Source organism: Chlorocebus sabaeus, chromosome 21, assembly GCF_047675955.1.
Source record: "Chlorocebus sabaeus isolate Y175 chromosome 21, mChlSab1.0.hap1, whole genome shotgun sequence".
NCBI lineage: Eukaryota > Metazoa > Chordata > Mammalia > Primates > Cercopithecidae > Chlorocebus > Chlorocebus sabaeus.
In genome coordinates, this window is record NC_132924.1 from 74,768,674 (window position 1) to 74,788,417 (window position 19,744).

General features: G+C 37.1%; 1 protein-coding gene across 7 annotated transcripts in view; it reads left to right on the top strand.

The window, feature by feature from the left end:
* MAGI2 (membrane associated guanylate kinase, WW and PDZ domain containing 2) overlaps positions 1 to 19,744 on the top strand; it is a 1,465,424-nt gene that overhangs the window by 1,212,635 nt on the left and 233,045 nt on the right. For all 7 annotated transcript variants that reach the window (XM_073009192.1, XM_073009190.1, XM_073009193.1 and 4 more), the window contains one exon: positions 3,521 to 4,159. In XM_073009192.1, the coding sequence (XP_072865293.1) occupies positions 3,521 to 4,159 (639 nt within the window). The remainder of the gene's footprint in view (positions 1 to 3,520; positions 4,160 to 19,744) is intronic.

A 19,744-nucleotide genomic window follows, 5' to 3' on the forward strand; every position in this document is an offset into this window, starting at 1 on the left:
AAAGTGGGCAGTTGAGTACTGTCAAGTTGTTATATAGTTTTGTCCTGTGATAACTGGTCACTCATCTTTTGCATTCAGAAATCTTCTATCTTCATAAAGATATTGTTGCAGGGTTCTTTCTCACTTGCCTGATGACTTGAAAAATTGCTGTGAGTGGAAAATACCCATAAATTGTAAAAGGCAGTCTAAGAAACACAAATAGTTCTCTGTTTCTAAATAGCAAGATCACATTAAAACTCAAAAATAGATAACATTAATCACTATAATTCAAACAACTACTCTTTAGACCTGGTAGGGAACCTTGAGAGCTTTCAACATGACCCTTAGTTCTTTTTTCCTATGAAATTCTGGCAGAGCAGAGGGAAGGAGAGAGCACGCTTGGGGACTAAGGAGTCTGTTAACAATGATTAAAGTTTGGGAGAGCCTTAGAGGAAGTGGCATTTGTTCCCTTTCTCACTTTTACTTGGCCATTCAGAAACCCATCATTTCCACAATCATCTTTGACTGTAACTGTTGTGGGAATATCTTGGTAGGACTGTCCTGATTTTATGGAAGAAAATAACGAAGGACAAATAGTAATTACTGAAATAGCAATCATCTGTTGCATAATAATTTATAGCTTAGAAACCGTTTCACCTGTATGATCTCATTCGTTGTTTCCCATAGAACAATAAGCTGCTGTTACTATTGCTCATCATTACTTCTAAAGAATCGGAGTCACAGAGGATTGAAGCCAGTTTGGGAAAGTTATACAGCTAATAAGTGATGAAACTAGAACTCAGACCAGTCTTTCGACCTCATATCCCATGTGATCTCTACTATACCTTACAGCTTCCTAAACCTAAGGAGAATGTTGGATCAAGAATGAAAGTAGACATCAAAAATAGTCAATGAGTTTAAAAAAAAAAAAAAACTCACTGAATAGGAAGATTGAGGAAACAAGGCATACCTAAGAGAAAATCCAAAAGGCCAATAAACATGAAAAGATGCTCACCCTCACTGGCAGTCTGGGAAATGCAAATCAAAACTATGATCACATCCATTAGATTAGTAAAAATTAAGTATGAGAATACCAAGTACTATGTCAGATGTAAAGCAATGAAAATTTCAACACACTACCGATGGGAGTGTCAATTGATATGACCTCTTTTGTCAGCTGTTTGCCATTATCTAACAAAGTTGAAGATGCACATGGTCTGTGCCAGCACAGGGTTCATGGCAGAGTTATTTTAAATAGCCACAAATTTCTCATAACTCCAGTGTCCATTAACAAAAGAATGGATGAATGTTATTAAGTAGTAATATAGCCATCAATAAATACTATATTATGATGAAAACTAATGAACTAGAGGCACAAGTATCAAAATAAATATCACAAACATATTTTAAGAAAAGTTACAGAATATTAAAATATATACTGTTTACAAAAGGCTTAAAATATGTAAAAATACTTTCCAGGGATTATTATTTAGGGATTAGATACTATTTAGAGATATTATTTTTATGGACACCTAGATATGATATAAAGTATATGTAAATAACAAACCTCAAGTAGGACAATGGTTACCTTAGAAAGGGCTGTAAAGGAAAGCAAGTTGGGGGAGAGGTGCTAGCCACGGGGGATTCAACTAAAACTAGCAATGTTCCAGTCATTAAGTTGGATGTTAGTATACAAGTATTTGTTGTTCTTTCAACCTTTTAAATGTGGAAAATAATATAACATTAAAACTAAAAGAAACAGGAAGAGAAAAAAATAGTCTATCTGAATTAGACACTTCTCTGGGATACTGAGATGAACAGAATCAATTAAAAACGATGCCCAAAGCATCCCCAGCTGCCACAGGCTGATGAGGAATTATAATAGCAGTGAGGGAATGTCCACTCCAATTCAGTTCTGAGCCATGGACCCACGTTCCAGCCTCCACATCAGTACCCTCCCTGACAGACATTATGGAAAAGTGAAGTTTCATCTGACCAATCACATAGGTTGTGACATTTTCTAGAGGCAGACCTAATCTGGATCCCTGAAAATGTCTGCTTGGCCTCTCTGTCAATTTGGGAAGAGGGACTGTTAATTAAGACAATGCTGTTAATTGTTTTATTCATTTTATGTTATATACCTACAAAAGACCAGAAAAGTAGTCAACTCTAAAAGTTCAACTCTGTTTTTCATTTTTGATGTTTGCAAGCTTGCTGGGCAAGGATGTCTCAGAATGAAATCCCTAGCCATTTGCACCTCCCATTCCAGAATTATTCTGATAAACTGATGTGTTCTGAGTTGTTTATTTGACAATCTGTGAAAACATGTCTTTTCATCCCTAATGTACTCCTCAGCATAGTCAGGCACAATCTCAATTTGCAAGTTCAATTTTCAAGTATTATGGTTTGTGAAGATAAAAATAACAATCCATGATAAAATAGTTCTCCAAAAATAAAATTGTTATTCATACATAATTGAAAATTTTTTTAAACATTTATCTCAAACAGCCATGATTTTCTGCATTTTAAGCAGGAAAAAATATTTCTCTGAACATATTTTATAATGAATAATTTGCATTCAGGGCATTTCTAATCTAAAGTTAGCCTCTAACCAGTAGACCTCTGAAAATCTGTGATAGTTCACTGGGGAGAAAGGACAAGTGCCTTTACTGAAAATGATCCGCAGAAATATTAGTTTATCTAAGATCAGAGGATGAACTATGGCAGCTTTCTGTTTGAAACCAAGGGTCCCAAATCTCTTCCATCCTATTTTAACAACAATCATATTAATAATAGTCCACATTTATTGAGCACTGTGTGTCACACACTATGCCAAGTACTTTTCCTACATTATGTCATTTCATTCTCACAACTTTACAAATGAGGAACTGTGGCTGAAAGCAGGTAACTTGGTCAATATCATGTATCTGTTAAATAGTTGAGCCAAGATGTCAACCCAGCTCCCTAATCCCAAAACCTGCACTCTTGACCTTTGCTTGCATATACATGGAAGCTTTGTAATTACCTGCTATAGATGGAAAAAAATAAATAAATGGGCAAAGTTTTTCTCTTCCATAAAAGAGAAAAAAGGCAATTGACTTATTAAACTTACACAAAAAAATGGTAGGGCTTTCTTTTTCATCTAAAACTCATGACCACTACTTCTCAATAGTTTGAAAATTCTATTAACTGAATTACACCGAAGATGGAAAATAAGATGAAAAAGAAACATAGAGAATGTGCTTCTTCAAGGTACAAATTCTTCTAACCTTTTCTCTCAGAGCCTTTCTTTCTGAATATGAAGTTTTTTCTGAACTTCAAGAATAACCAAGTAGCTTTTTTTTCAGCATTTGATCATTATATTTGTTGACAGTCCTGTTGTAACCTTGAGTCACCTACAGTGATTTTAAGTATATTCTAATTGATTTTCTCACTGCTTACTGAGAAACAGCACCTCTCACTAGTCTCATAAATAATTCCATTTCTCTATGTCAACGTTAATTGAACTTACCTCATGTTGTCAATCTCTTTTTTCTTACAGGTGATGTCATTGTCTATATTAATGAAGTTTGTGTCCTTGGACACACTCATGCAGATGTTGTCAAACTTTTCCAGTCTGTTCCTATTGGTCAGAGTGTCAACCTGGTGTTGTGTCGTGGCTACCCTTTGCCCTTTGATCCTGAAGACCCTGCTAACAGCATGGTGCCACCCCTTGCAATAATGGAGAGGCCGCCTCCAGTGATGGTCAATGGAAGACACAACTATGAAACATATTTGGAATACATTTCTCGGACCTCACAGTCAGTTCCAGATATAACAGATCGGCCGCCTCATTCTTTGCACTCCATTCCAGCTGATGGTCAGCTAGATGGCACATATCCACCGCCCGTCCATGATGACAATGTGTCTATGGCTTCATCTGGGGCCACCCAAGCTGAACTTATGACCTTAACCATTGTGAAAGGTGCCCAGGGCTTCGGCTTCACTATTGCCGACAGTCCTACAGGACAGCGAGTGAAACAAATACTTGACATTCAGGGATGCCCTGGCCTGTGTGAAGGTGACCTCATTGTTGAGATCAACCAGCAGAATGTACAGAACCTGAGCCATACAGAAGTAGTGGATATACTTAAGGACTGTCCCATTGGAAGCGAAACGTCTTTGATTATCCATCGAGGAGGTAAGACAAACACTGGCTCAGCAATAACATATATGGGTAAAAAATAGTAGGATCCTTTAATAATATTGTTAAAATGGAGATTTCCTTGGAGTTGAATGAAATTATACTTTAAAAAATAAAGCTTAAAGAGAAAGAGAGAAAAATACGAATTAAAGGAAGCTGTGTTTTTGAATTCTGAGAATACGTCTTTTTCTATTTTGTATTAAACACAATAATAGTTGTTTCAGTCTTACAAACATATTGATAGAAAGTTGGAGGGTAAAGATTAAATCCCCAAGTATGAATGTATTCTGTTTCAAAAGTTCATTCATGTATCAGTCATGGAGAACTCAAACTGGTTTCCCATTGATTTAATTAAGAAACCTGCTTTTCCGATGGAAGCAATGCTTTGAATCGTGCTTAGGTTTCCAGGCTAGCAGGTGGAAGCTGGTTCAACCCCTCCCAAGCCCAAGCACAGTCTTGACAATACTCAGAAGGACCATGAACTGTGAGAGCTCTGGGAGCTGTGCTACTGTCGAAAAATCTTTTCAATGTTTGGAATGATGTTGTTCAGGACACTTCTGCTACTGCAGGGACTGCTCTAGAAACAATTACCCAGAGTACCTCCCATGATCTGAGAAGAAAGTTACAGAACAGGGTGAGGGCTGAAGTTCTGGGCTGAGTGTCGTGGGCAAAGTATGGAAATAGGAACAGGGCCAAGTGTGGTAGAAGCTCTAAGCCCTGAATGTTTCTTCCCCTCTACCTTCTCTGTGGGGAAGGGAATGGGGTAAAGCACAGGGCCCCTTCTGCACATCTCTTCTGCTTTGCTCTGGATGACCAGCGAATCTGGAGAGAAGAGGGAGGGAAGGGGCCATAGATAAAGAGGATACTATCTCAAAAAAAGAGTAAAGGAAAAGGATCAGGCTAAGCCCTGGTTTTCCTATTTGCCAATTTGTGGACTTAGGACACTGAAAGTTAATGAGCCTCAGCCGTGTCATCTGTTGCAATGGGATAATAATACTACCTAACCCAATGGTAGTGTTGTAGCCCAACATCTGCTCACTAAATGTCTGGCGAGTCTAAATTAATACCGAAGCTTCAGCATGGATGGGTCAAAAGGAACAGGACAATGAGGAACTCATGCATGAAGGACACACATGTGACCAACATGTGGTTGCTTATTCAAAGCACTCAAAACAGCCTGAAACTGTCAGTTTGAAAAGCAAGTGAAGGCACTCAAAGCTGAAAGAAAGTAGCACCTTTTATGATTTATTTGGCCCTCTCTGCAGGTGTTTTTCCTTCAAGGAAGTATTACATTATTGATTCCTTGTCTGGAAACAGACAGCAAACACCAGGCATTTGTGAGCTGTGCTCCATAAAGTCTTAGGTTCCTGTACTAAAAGGGAAATTCATATGATAGCAAAACAATCTTAAATGTGACCTTCTCAAGGCATTGTCACAAAATAGCAGTTGAATTCTGATAATTAAATGTTGGCAGGGTATTTTAATTTCTTGCATTGCTTAAGATTAAACATTCCTAATTAAACAGTCATATCTTCATAGTGTCCAATTGAAAATCAAATATTTGGAACAAGTTCTTGATATTAAAGGGTATCACAAAATCACTGTGCACTATCTACTGTATGATTCATAGAAACAAATTTGGACACATTTTTTATATACAGCTTCTTCTAAAAGCATGACATAGCAGAAAAAAAGGTACTTTGAAATCCCTAATTTACATTATGGTAATTTGTACTTTTCTGAAAACATGTATTGTATGCCTGCTATCAGCTAGGCTACCCTATTCTCACTTTTCCTTTGCCCCCCATTTACTCCACAAGTAATCAAAGTGGTCTTTGCATTTGGGTTGTGTTTGGGGATGAGGGACTTGCTTTTTGTTTTTTGCCTAGCATAGCAAAATGCAGTATGCTGTGATGCTTAAAGTACTTCTAGTTGAAAACCTCTTGAGTTTACCCTGATTCCCACAATTTGCACTCATCTCTCTGAAATTAATAGGAACTAGCACCATGCTTAGGTGGCGAAATTCACTTTATCTTATTATGGGCTACTCAGAAGTGCCTATGACCTCATTGAGATAAGCAGACTCAAGAGCTGAGTTGCAGGCCTGGGTCCTTATATCAGGACTATGGGTGGTCGGCTGTTTTTAATTATTTACTAGAGTTTTTAATTTATAAAGTAATAATGTACATGGTTTCACTTTTTTAAAGCACATATGTCAACAAGTATAAAATGAAAGTAATTTTCTGTCCTATCCCAGACTTTCAGTCCTTTCTCCCTGAGGCAAATATATTGTATGTATAGTCACAGAAAGTTTATGGTCTGCTAGCACATGTGTGAATATATATAGTAAGTTTAATGTAGATGGGATACATGTGTGTTACTTTAAAATGCCTTGGTTATTTGGTATTTGTTTTACATACACCATGTGGTATAATTTACGTACCACAACACTCACCAGTGTAAGTGTATGCTCAGTAAGTTGCTAAAATGATATAGTTGTGCAACAATCATCATAATCCTTAGAACATCCATCATCCAGAGTTCCCCCAAACCCCAGGTAACCACTAATATGCTTTCTGAATAGTTTTGTCTTTCTACAAGTTTTCATAAATGGAATCATACAGTATGTAATATTTTGCTTAGCTTAATGCTGGTGAGAGTTCCCTGTGTCGGTGCAGGTTTAAGTGGTTTGTTTCTTTTATGGCTGCATAGTATTCCATTGTACAGATCCACTCCATTTTCATGTCCATTCGTTAGTGTATGGACATTTGAGTTGTTTTCGGTCTTTGACGTTTATGAATCATGTTATGAACATTTGAATACACGTGTTTGTGTGTGCTTATGTTTTCATTTGCTTGGGTAGATACCTAGGAGTGGTATTGCTCAACTGTAAGAAGAATATATATTGAAATTGTTAAGAAATAGAACGTTTTCCAAAACAGCTGTTGTACAAGTTTCCAATTGCTGCCCATTGTTGCCCACATTTGATATAATCAGTCTTTATTATTGTTATTCTAATGAGCATGTAGTGACATCTTTATGTGGTTTTAATTTACATTTCTCTAATCCTTTTACATGTTTGCCATGTTTTCATGTGTTTATTAGCATTCATATATCTTCGGTAGCATGTCTATTCAAATAATTTGCCTATATTGTGCTGTCCTTTTAAGTTTTATTAAGTTGTAAAAGTTCTTCCTTTATAAGCTATGTGATTTGCAGGTATTTTCTGTCTGTGGCTTGTCTTTTCATTTTCTTAGTGGTGCCTTTGAGGCACACAAGTGTTTCTGTTAAAATCCAATTTATCAATTTTTTTTCTTTTTTTTCGAGACGGAGTCTTGCTCTGTTGCCCAGGCTAGAGTGCAGTGGTGTGATCTTGGCTCACTGCAAGCTCTGCCTCCTGAGTTCAAGTGACTCTTCTGCCTCAGCCTCCTGAGTAGCTGGGATTACAGGTGCCTGCCACCATGCCCGGCTACTTTTTTGTATTTTTGGTAGAGACAGGGTTTCACCATGTTGGCCGGGATGGTCTCAATATCCTGACCTACCTTGTGATCCACCTGCCTCGGCCTCTTAAAGCGCTGGGATTACAGGCGTGAGCCACCGTGCCTGGCTCAAGTGTTTTTTTCTTGTATGGATGCTTCTTTTGGTGATATCTAAGAAATCTGCCTGACCCAAGATTTCTTGTGTTTTCTTCTAAAAATTGTAAACCTTTAGCTCATTTATTTAGGTCTATAAACAATTTTAAGGTAATTTTTGTGTATACTGTGAATTAAGGGTTTTTTTTTTTTTTTTTTTTTTGCTTATGTATATCCAACAATCACTCTAGCACCGTTTGTTGAAAAAGCTATTTTTCATTGAATTCCCTTGACACTTTTGTCAAAAATGAATTAGCATAAATGTGGAGAGGTTTATTTCTAGATGCCCTATTCCATTCCATTGATCTGTTTGTCTATTCTTGTGCTAATACCATTCTCTCTATGTTACTTTAGCTTTCTATTAAGTCTTGAAACCAGAGGTGTTAGTCCTCCAACTTTTTCTCCTTTTTCAAAATAATTTGGCTATTCTAGGTCCTTGGCATTTCCATAGACATTCTAGTATTGGATTGTTTTTTCATTTTTGTTTTTGTTTTTGTTTTTTTAAGAGACAGGGTCTCACTCTGTTGTCTAAGCTACAGTATAGTGGTGCAATCATAGCTCACTGCTGCCTCAAACTGCTGGGCTCAAGTGATCCTTCACCTCAGCCTTTCCAGTAGGTAGGACTACAGGCACATGCCACTGTACCTGGCTTTTTAAATGTTCTTTTAGTGATGAAGTCTCACTGTGTTTCCCAGGGGTGTCTAGAGCTCCTGGGCTCAAGCAATCTTCCTGCCTCTACCTCCCAAAGAGCTGGGATTACAGGAATGAGTCACTGTGCCTGGCCTAGGATTGCCTTTTTAATTATTTGGTCTGCTGAGATTTGGGTGTTACATTGAATCTATAGAACTATTTGTGGAAAATTGCCAACACTGAACCTTTTAATTCATAGCTAGTGTATCTCTTCACTTATTTGGATCTTTAATTTCTCTCAGCAATAGTTTGTAGTTTTCAGTGTACAGATCTTGTACTTTTGTTCATTTTATTTCTAGCTATTTTATTCTTGTTGATGTTATTGTCAATGGAATTGTTTTCTGTCTTTTCAGGTTGTTTATTGCTAATATATAGAAATGCATTTGTTTTTCATTTTTGATTTTGTACACTGCAATTTTATTAAACTGACTTTTTAAGTCTGGAGGTTTTTTTTGTAGACTCCATATTTTCTATGTAGTTATTATACCATCTGGTAATAAAGACAGTTTCACTTCTTCCTCTCCAATTTGTATGCCTTTGACTTCTTTTCCTTGCGTTATTACACTTGCTTGAACTTCCCAGAATGATATTGAGTACAAGAGAGGTGAGCAGACATCCTTACCTTGTCACCAATTTTAGAAAGAAAATGTTAGTCTTGCATCATTACATCTGATTTTAGGGCAGGATTTTTATATGCCCTTCATCAGGTAGAGAAAGTTGTCTTCTATTCTTGGTTTGCTGGAAATTTAAATAATCAATGGGTCTTGGTTTTTATCGAATATTTTTGCTGCAGTTATTGGGATGATCCTGTAGTTTTTGTCCTTTATTAATATGGTATATTATATAACATGATGTTTAGATATTGAACTAATTTAACATTCCTGGGATAATAACCCTACTTGATCATGGTATATAACTTTGTGTATGTTGCTGAATTTCGTTTGCTCAAATTTTGTTAAGGATTTTTTTAACCTCTTTCGGGGAAGATTTTTCTGTTTTCTTTTCATATGATGTATTTCTCTGGCTTTGGTGTCAGGATAATAGCGGCTTCATAAAATGAGTAGGAAAGTGTTCCCTCTCCCTCTATTTTCTGAAAGAGTTTGTGTAGGGTTGATATTATTTCTTTCTTAAAAGTCTGATAGATAATTCACCAGTGAAGTCATCTGGTCTGAGCTTTTATTTGTAGGAAGATTTTTATTGTTAATTCCACTTCTTTTCCTGATTTAATGTTTTCTTCTTAAATCAGTTTTGGTAATTTATGTACTTCTAGAAATTTTTACAATTCATCTAAGTTGTTGAATTAGCATAAAGTTTTTAATAAAATTTTATGTAATTCCTTTTTAAGAACCAACTTTTGAAATTGCTGATTTTCTGTTTTCCATTTGAACATTTTCCACTCTGGTAGTTATAGTTTTTTCTCTCCAACTTACTTCTTGTTTGATTTACTTTTCCTTTTCTGTCTTCTTGAGGCAGAAGCTTAGAGGATTAATGATTCCATTTCTTTCTGACAAAATCACTTACAGCTATAAATTTCACTCCAACTACTTCTTTAGCTAAATTCCATAAATTTTACTATGTTGTGTTTTCCTTTTTCACTCAGTCCAAGATATTTTATTTCCCTTGTAATTTCTTTTTTGACCTATAGGTTACTTAGAAAAGTGTTGACTCTTCCAACGTTTGGAATTTCCCAAATCTTTTTCTATTGTTGATTTCTAATAATTTCATTGTTAAAGAGAACATGTTTTGTATTATTTTCGTCCTGTTAAGTATATTACAGTTGTATATGCCCTAGTGCCTTACTTTAATATTCTTTTGGAGGGTTTTATATATTAGTTCAGAAATACATCTTGTTTTTAAAACATAATCAGATTCCCACTAATGCTAATGGATATTGTTGTTGCTTTCAGGTTTTTTCTATTAGAAAAATGATGTATCTTTTTAATCTATTTTTAATTGACACTTAATAATTGTACATATTTATGGGGTATATGATGTTCCAACATATGTATATGCTGTATAATCATCAAATCAGGGTAAGTAAATCCATCATCTCAAGCATTTATGTCTTTGTGGTGAAAACATTCAAAATCCTCTATCTACTTTGAAATATACATTATTGGTAACTATAGTCAACCTAATGTGCAATAGAACACAGGAACTATTTTCTCCTAACAGTAACTTTGTGTCCTTTGCACAACCTCCCCCAACCCCTCCTTCCCACTACCCTCCTCAGCCACTGCTATCCACTATTCTATTCTCTACTTTTATGAGATGAACTTTTTTATATTCTGCATAAGTGAGATCATTCAGTATTTGTCTTTCTGGACCTGGCATACTTAATGTAATGTCCTCCAGGTTTATTCATGTTGTTGCAAATGACAGGATTTTATTCTCTTTTATGGCTGAGTAGTATTTCATTGTGTAGATTTACCACATTTTCTTTAACCATTCATCCATTGATGGACACTTGGGTTGGTTCCATATCTTGGCTATTGTGAATATGTAGTGCTTCAGTAAATATGGAAATGAAGATAACTCTGTGACATTCATTATATTTTCTTCAGATATATACCCAGTAGAATTACTGATCATGCAGTAGTTCTATTTTTAATATTTTAAGAAACCTCCATACTGTTTTCTATAATGGCTATACTAATGTACATTGCCATCAACAGTGTGCAAGGGTTCCCTTTTCTCCACATCCTCACCAACACTTGCTATCTTTTGTCTTTTTGCTAATAGCTATCTTAACAGATTGAGGTGATATCACACTGTGGTTTTGATTTGTATTTCCCTGATAATTAGTGATGGAGAGCAGTTTTTCATATAACTGTTAGTCATTCATATGTCTTTTGAGAAATGTGTATTCAGGTCTTTTGCACTTCTTTTATTGTTGTTGTTTTTTTTTTTTTTTTTTTAGCTGTTAAGCTGTTTAAGTTCCTTGTATATTTTGGATATTAACTTCTTGTCAAATGAATAGTTTGCAAATATTTTCTTCTATTTTGTAGGTTGTCTCCTCACTCTGTTGATTGATCTTTTTCAGTATGGAATCTTTTTAATTGGATGTAATCTTATTTGTCTACTTTTTTGAGACATATCCAAAAAACACTGTCTAAGCCAATATCATGAAGTACCTCCCCACGGTTTTCCTATAATACTTTCATAGTTTTGGTCTTACATTTAAGTTTTTAATGCATTTTTATTTGATTTTTGTGAGAGATAGAAGTCTAGTTTTATTTCCAATTTTCTCAGCACCATTTATCAAGCTGTGCTTTCCCCCATGCATCTCTTTTATCTGATGTAAGTATAGCCACTCCTATTCTTTTGGTTACTGTTTGCCTGGAATATCTTCTTCCATCCCTTTATTTTCAGCCTCTGTGTGTCCTTAAGGTTAATGTGAGGCTTTTGTAAGCAGCATATCGTTGGATCTTGTTTTTTAAACTATTCAGCAAACTTGTCTTTTGATTGGAGATTTCAATCCATTTACATTCAAAGTATTTATTGATAGATAAGGACTTATGACTGATGTTTTGTTAATGGTTCATGGTAGAGATGTGTATAATTTACAGAGCAACATAACATTATTGAATTACTCTGGATTTGATATATTTGCCCTTATCAGTGAATGTTGTACTTTCATATGTTTTCATTTCTACTTGAAGAACTCCCTTAAGCATTTGATATAAGGAAGATGTAGGGGAATGACTTCCCTCAACTTTTGCTTGTTCAGGAAAGACTTTCAGTACTTTCAATATCATCCCCTTCTTTCTTGGCCTCTGGGGTTTCTGCTGAGACATCTGCTTGTAGCCTAATGGTAGTTCCCTTGTATATGACTTGACATTTTTCTCATTGCTGCTTTTTAAATTCTTACTTTGTTTTTGACTTTTGACCATTTAATTGCACTTTGCCTCAGTGAGGATCTCTCTAGGTTGAGTCTGTTTGGGAACCTGTTAGCTTCATGAATCTGGATGTTCATATCTCTTCCAAGACTTGGGAAGTTTTCACCCATTATTTTATAATTACAGGTAAACTTTCTGTTCCTATCTTTGTCACTTCTTTTTCTGAAACTCTCATAATGCAAATGTTTTCTTGTTTAATGGTATCCCATAACTCCCATAGGCTGTTTTCACTTTTTTATTGTTTTGGGGTTTTTTGTTGTTTTCCCCTCTTACTGGGTAATTTCAAAAGACCTATCTTCAAGTTCAGAGATTCTTTCTTCTGCTTGATCTAGTCTGCTGCTGAAGCTCTATATAGTATGTTTATAAATTCATTCATCAAATTCTTCAGCTCCAAGATTTCTATTGGTTCTTTTTTAGATATCCATCTCTTTGTTAAATTTCTCTTTGAGATCATGAACTGCTTCTCTGATTTTTTTTCAACTGTCTATCTGTATTCTTTTGTATCACACTGAGTTTATTAAAGACCATTATTTTTCATTCCTTTTCAGACAATTTATAAATTTCCCTTTTTTTGGAGGTTGCAGAGAGTTATTGTGTTCCTTTGGTAGGGTCATATTTTCACCTCCAAATGAGTCTTAGTATGCCAGCTGAAAAAGATGTAGTGGCTAGTTCTAAGTATATTCAGTGGTATAGTCTTTGTACAGATTCTTCAGCTGCAATCAACATTTGCGATGACGTCTCAGCAGCCTAGGCTATAGGAGTTTGTGGCAGCAGCAGTGGTAGCATAGATTGCCAGGGTTCTTGGTGGCAAGAGTTTTGAGACTGTCCTGATCATGTTTTCTCCACAATGGGCAGACTTAGCTGAATGAATCCCTCTTGCTGTTGGGTCTGACATGGTCAATATGCAGCTGCAGCAGCACTGGGCTCCAGGATACAGGTGTCAGAGCAGCTGTGAACCTGATGTCCTGGGTTCAAGATCTTGCCAACCTATTGTAACAGCTGGGTCTTGTGGTATAGGTTTACTCTGAGGCAGAGTTGGATAGAGATTACCCACAGAGCCAGGGTCTGTGACTCTGAGGCAACCTCCAGCAGCTTAGGCCCAGGGGACCAGATTATAGCTATGTCTCTGACCCTGAGGGCAGGGCACAGCACTGGCCTGGCTCCAGGAAAGATGGGGTGCTATGGAGATTTGGTCTTGGTGAAGGGTTTGTCTCAGCAGCTCAGACTCTAAGGAGCTAGTTTGACTCCAGGGAAGCAGGGTACTAGTTGTTTAGCATGCGGGTCAGGGTGTCTCAGCCCAGCCAATGCTGTTTCTCTGGGATGCAGGGTTTCTATCAGCTCAGCCCAGCTTCACCAGGGCACTAATTCCTTTGGAGGCAATGTGCTGTTTCAGCTCAGTCCCGGGAGATGTGACTGCTCTGAGTGGCCAAGACATCATTTCCCAGGAGGCAGGGCACATCTTCAACTCAGGTACTGGTGGGACATGACTGCTGGACAGCCAAGGCACCGTTTCCCCAGGATGAAGGGCACTATTTCAGCTCAGGTATGGGGGAGCTGGGTGTAGCAGTTACTGGGAGGGGTAGATGAAGCTGCCTTGTCAATCCACTGTTTCCCTGGGAGGCAGTGCACAGCTTTATTTTGGGCCCTGATTCACAAGATGCAGCAACCACTGGGAAGGGTAGATAGAGTAGCCCTACAGCAGCTTGGCCTCACAGGGTAGGGTATGGTAGAAACTCCTCTCAGGGATGCTGAACCACTGAACAGGGGTGGCTCCATGCTGGCTAAGCCCTTAGGCATGGAAGAGTGCCGTGGTCACTAACCCCCAGAGCAGGACATACTCTAGCAGTAGTTCTGATTCCAAGATTGCAAAGCACAGAAGCCGTGTGGGTCAAAGGGGTCAAGGCACCGTGTTGGCTTCTTTTCTGGAGGGAGCACGGCTGTGTGGACTCCTGACACCTCCTTCAGCTGAGTTCAGTGTGTGTGAGGACTACAGGTGTCCAAGGTGTTGATGGGGGATGCTTGGGTCCACCTGCTTACCTTTTCCTCACAGGGAGAAGTCCCTCCTGGTTCAGAGCTGAGCCCAGCTGGGAGGTGAGGTGGTGGAGGCCAGGGGTTTCCTTCCATTCTCTCTGGGGCTATCCTAGATTTCTGTGCTCTACGAGGTTTCCGCTACTCCTTTGATGTACACTGGTGCTCTCCTTTCGTTATTTTCATCGAAATGTAGTTATTTATCTGTTGTTTGGACTGTCTTGTGGGGTAGGAACAAGTACTAAGGGTTTCTAGTTGGCCATCTTGCCCCTTTCTTAGTTTCATGAAATACTTTTTGAATGCCCATGATATGCTAGGCACTTTTTTGGCACTAGAGATAAAGCAATAAACAAAGCCAATCACATCCTTTTTCTTATGGAATTGATATTATTAGACACAAAAAAATAAATATCAGCATAAATATGTCCTTAGTTTGTTTTTTACATTTATATCTCGCTACCCCCTGGAGTTTTATCCTTGAATATCAATCTTATGCCCAGCTCCCTTACTGAGTTATCTTACTGTTTCTCATCATTTTTTCAGTTCATTTCATGGTATTTGGGGGCATACAATAACACCACCTACAAATAAAAATCACTTTGCCTCCTCCTTTCTTATTTGCATACCTTTGATTTGTATTATGTGCATGTCACTGTTAATAGTGAGGATTATGGAAATTTCTATCCATTTCCTGACTTAAATGGAAAGTCTCATTTTACACTCTTAAATACAATACTGGCCTTCCATTTAAGATTAATATTTGCCATGCTAAGGAAATACCTCTCAATTCCCATTTGATTCAGAATCTATATCAAAAATGGGTAATGAATTTTATCCAAAGCTTTTTTTTGGTATCTTTGGAGATGATTATTATTTTCTCCTTTGACTTATCACTCTGATGAGTTGCATTAAGGGACTGATTAGCATTAAGCTATCCTTTCATTCCTGGAATAAACTATGTTCAATCATATTATGCTTATAATATGCTCCTAAATTCTATTTGTTTACATATAATTTTGCATCAACTTTAAATGACATTGGCCTAAAATTTCCTTTTTGTTATATTTTTTACCATCAGATTTTACTATTAAAGTTATGCTGATGTCTTAAAGGCAATCAATACCCTTTCTCTGCTGAGAAATAATTTAATTATCTTCAAAGTTATCTATTCCTTGCAGATATAATATACATCGTTGCAAGTATCTAGTTCTGGTGTGTTGGGTTTTGTTTTTTGTTTTGTTTGGTTTGGTTTGGTGGGAGGAAGGGTACCCCTTTAGGACTTTTCAATTTCTTCCATAGTAATTAATTTTTTTAGAGTTTCTGTCTTGCCGGAGTTCAGTTTTTACAATGCATGTTATCCTACAAATTGTCTCTTTTATTCAGGTTTTCAAATGTATTTAAGTTGAATTAAAATCAAATATTCTCCATTTTCTTCTAGTTTCCACTTTACCTGAAGTATATTTTTTTCTTTTTTTTTTTTTAATTTAAATAGAAATGAGGTCTTGCTATGTAGACCAGGCTGGTCTCAAACTCCTGGCCTCAAGTGATCTTCCCATCTTGGCCTCCAAAAGTGCTGCAATTCCAAGTGTGAGCTACCATGCCTGGCCCTTATTTCTTATTAGTGCTTTTTCTTAAATAGGTTGGCTAATGGTTTTTCTATTTTAATGGCTTAGGAAACATACACACTAGTTTATTTATAAATAATTTATTGGCTGATGCCCAACCTAGTGTGGAACAGGGAATAATTACACTCTGCTGAAGGACACTGTTGTTTGATGTCTGGAATATGACAAACTCAGAGTGATTACCATAATCAAGCCTTATTATATATTTTATTCAAATTTATATTAAAATGTAACAAAGTCTTCTGAATTTGTGAACTTCCTGTTAATTGCAGTTGACCAGTTTTTGAAAACTCTTCTTCCTAGTTCTGTAAAACATGATGCCCCAAAGTTTTCACTAAATCAGTATATTCTCTTCTTATGCTGACAATATATTAACTGGTATGGATAATACACATTTTTTTTTTACATTCAAAGAGAATTCAGAGTATTTAAGCGGTATCATAGACTATATCAGAGCTGAGAGAAAAGCAGAAAATTAAGGACCCAGAGAATTGTGTTTTTGCTTTAAAATTTTAAAAAGCCTATTATCAGAGAAAACCATTGTACCACAATTTTTAAACTGCACAGATAAAACATTACAAGTAAAGCTATAAGTATTAATATAATAGTGCTAATACTTTTTTCTAAAAAAAATTCAGAAGTTTCTTTGAATTTACAGAAAAAAATGTGCAAGTATAATACACATAACACCATGTACCGTTTACCCACATTGCTATTAACATTTTGCCCCATTTGTTTTATAAGAGTGTGTGTGTGTGTGTGTGTGTGTGTGTGTGTGTGTGTATGGGTGTATGTATCTGAACCATTTGAGGGTAGGTTGCATATATCATGCTCCTTTACCCCCAAATATTTTAGAGGTTGTTTCATGTTGCTATTGTTTGGAGAAATATTTAAGCAGCTAGTTAGGTAATGCTATATAGTGGTATAAAAGATACTTTATATTTATTTATTTATTTTGAAACAGGGTCTCACTCTTCGCTGGAATGCAGTGGCACAATCATAGCTCACTGCTGCCTTGACCTCCTGGGCACAAGCGATCCTCCCACCTCAGCCTTTCAAGTAGCTGAGACCATAGGCGTATTTTTTGTAACATTTCAACATGTTGCCCAGGTTGGTCTTGAACTCCTTAGCTCAAGCAGTTCACCTGCATCAGCCTCCCAATGTACTGGGATTACAGGCATGAGCCACCACACCTGGCCAAAGATAAAGAATCACTTAGAATTTAAAAACCACCATGACCACAACAACAAAAGACTTAAGAAGTTATCAAAACAGATTTCAGTTACAAAAGAGAATAGTTATCACTAATAAAGGTCTAATATAGAAATGTTTCTGAGAGAGAAAAGCACCAGGTATTTGAAAAGATTTGTATCCAGGGAGATTAGGAGAAAATCAAAGTGGATATTCCACATTCAATTATTATATAATACCACTTTCCATTTGAAGTCAGCAGAGAAAAAGCATATATGACAGAGAAAACTAAGTCACAAATCCACAGTATGAGTTGTGAATGACATGGGATACTGGCTACTGTATTAACAAATATGCCATGAAGTCTTAGCGACTTAATAAAAGTTTATTTCTCACTCACAAAAGTTGCAGTGCCTGTGTTCCTGGATGGCAGATCTCCTGGGCACCTCCCCTCCATGCAGTGGCTCAGGGAACCAGGCTTTCTTCTGATGAAGATTCATGCCCTAGGACCTTAGCATCCCTCTCTGGGTCCTCTCTAACTAACTCACAGCTAAAAATAAGACCAAAAGAGCAAAGTGTCATGCAAGAGGCTTTAGGAGCCAGCCCAGGAAGGGGTGTACATCACTTTCTGCCACAGTCAATTGGCCAGAACTCAGTTCTAGTTCCCATTGGTCATAAGAGACTGGAAAAGGTAGTACATGTTCTTGTGTGCCCAGGAATTAAAAAATGGTTTGGGGTCAAACATGTGGTAGACACTCTGCCCTTGCTATTCCTTATGTGCTGTCTATACCCTGACCTGCACATCAAGGATATATAACAACTGATCATGTCACATCATCAAGTGAAATCTTTTTTTGAGACGGGGTCTCGCTCTGTCATCCAGGCTGGAGTGCAGTGACACGATCTCGGCTCACTGCAGCCTCCACCTCCTGGGTTCAAGCGATCCTCCTGCCTCTGCCTCCTGAGAAGCTGAAATTACAGGTACACACCACCACACCCTGCTAATTTTGTTTTTTATTATTACTAGAGACAGGGTTTCACCATGTTGGCCAGGCTGGTCTCGAACTTCTGACCTCAAGTGATTCACCTGCCTCAGACTCCCAAAGTGTAGGGATTACAGGTGTGAGCCACGGCACCTGGCCATGAAATCTTTTTTCTAACATGGTATAGTGATGTGATTTATTCTAGCTTTGTTAGGTATACTCAAGCCACTGGTATATGTATTAAAATTCACAAGGTATCCTAACAGACTGAGAGTTGATAATTGACCCAAGTTCAGTGTGTCTGTCCAAAGGGATAGCAATTCTGGGGTCCCCCAAATGTGAGAAATCTGTGTATCAATGACGAGATACCCCATCCTAAGCATAGAAAATGTCATGCATTTTACAAGACATACACCAAATGGGGATATTGATCCACAAACGACACTTAGCATGAAAGAGACAGGATTCTGGGAATCTTGTAGAGTTATTGTCACACCATTTAGAAGTAGCAGAAACAGAACTCACACCTGAATCTTCTGACTGTAATTTTAGTGAGTTTTTATATTATGTCAGTTTCCCAAAATTGTATCTTTTTAAGAAAAGACTTTGGTTTTGATGGCTTCTGCTTGGCTCTGCAGGACTTACTCATTTAATAAGTATTTACTTAGGGCTAACTGTGTGCCCAGCACTAGTCTAGGTGCTGGAAATATGGCAATAAGCAAAACAAAGTCCCTGCCTCAAGAAGTTTGCCTCCTATAAGGAAATTAGACAATAAACACAGTAATACATATTAGGGATGAGAATAAAGAAAAACTGAGAAACAGGGTCAGAGAAAGGAAAGTGATGGGTAAGGAAGATAGTTTTTTCCCGAATTTATTTTTTAAATTGACATAAAATTGTATGTGTTTATTGTGCACATGTTTTGAATACCTAGCTAATATATGTATTAATGTTAAATCTAGCTAATTGTGTATGTTAAATCTAGCTAATATATATATTATCTCATACTTATTTTTGTGATGAAAACATTTAATGTCTACTCTCTTAGCATTTTTCAAGAATATGATATATCATCATTAGCTGTAATCACCATGCTGCACAATAGATCTCTTGAACTTACTCTTCCTATCTGTGATGTTTTTATCCTTTAACAGCTCCCCAACTCCTCCCAGCCCCACAACCATCCCAGCCTCTGGTAACCACCATTCTACCTTCCTACTTCTATGAAATCGACTTTTTAGATTCCACATATGAGTAAGATCAAACAGTATTTGCCTTTCTATGCCTGGCTTATTTCACTTACCAAAATATCCTTTAATTCATCCATGCTGTTGCAAATGACAGGACTTTATTCTTTTTATGGCTGAATAGTATTCCATTATGTAGATATAATACATGTTCTTTATCGATTGATTTCCTATCTTGGCTGCTATGAGTAGTGCTTTAATAAACATGGGAGTGTACCATATACACCATGGAATACTATGCAGCCATAAAAAAGGACGAGTTCATGTCCTTTGCAGGGACATGGATG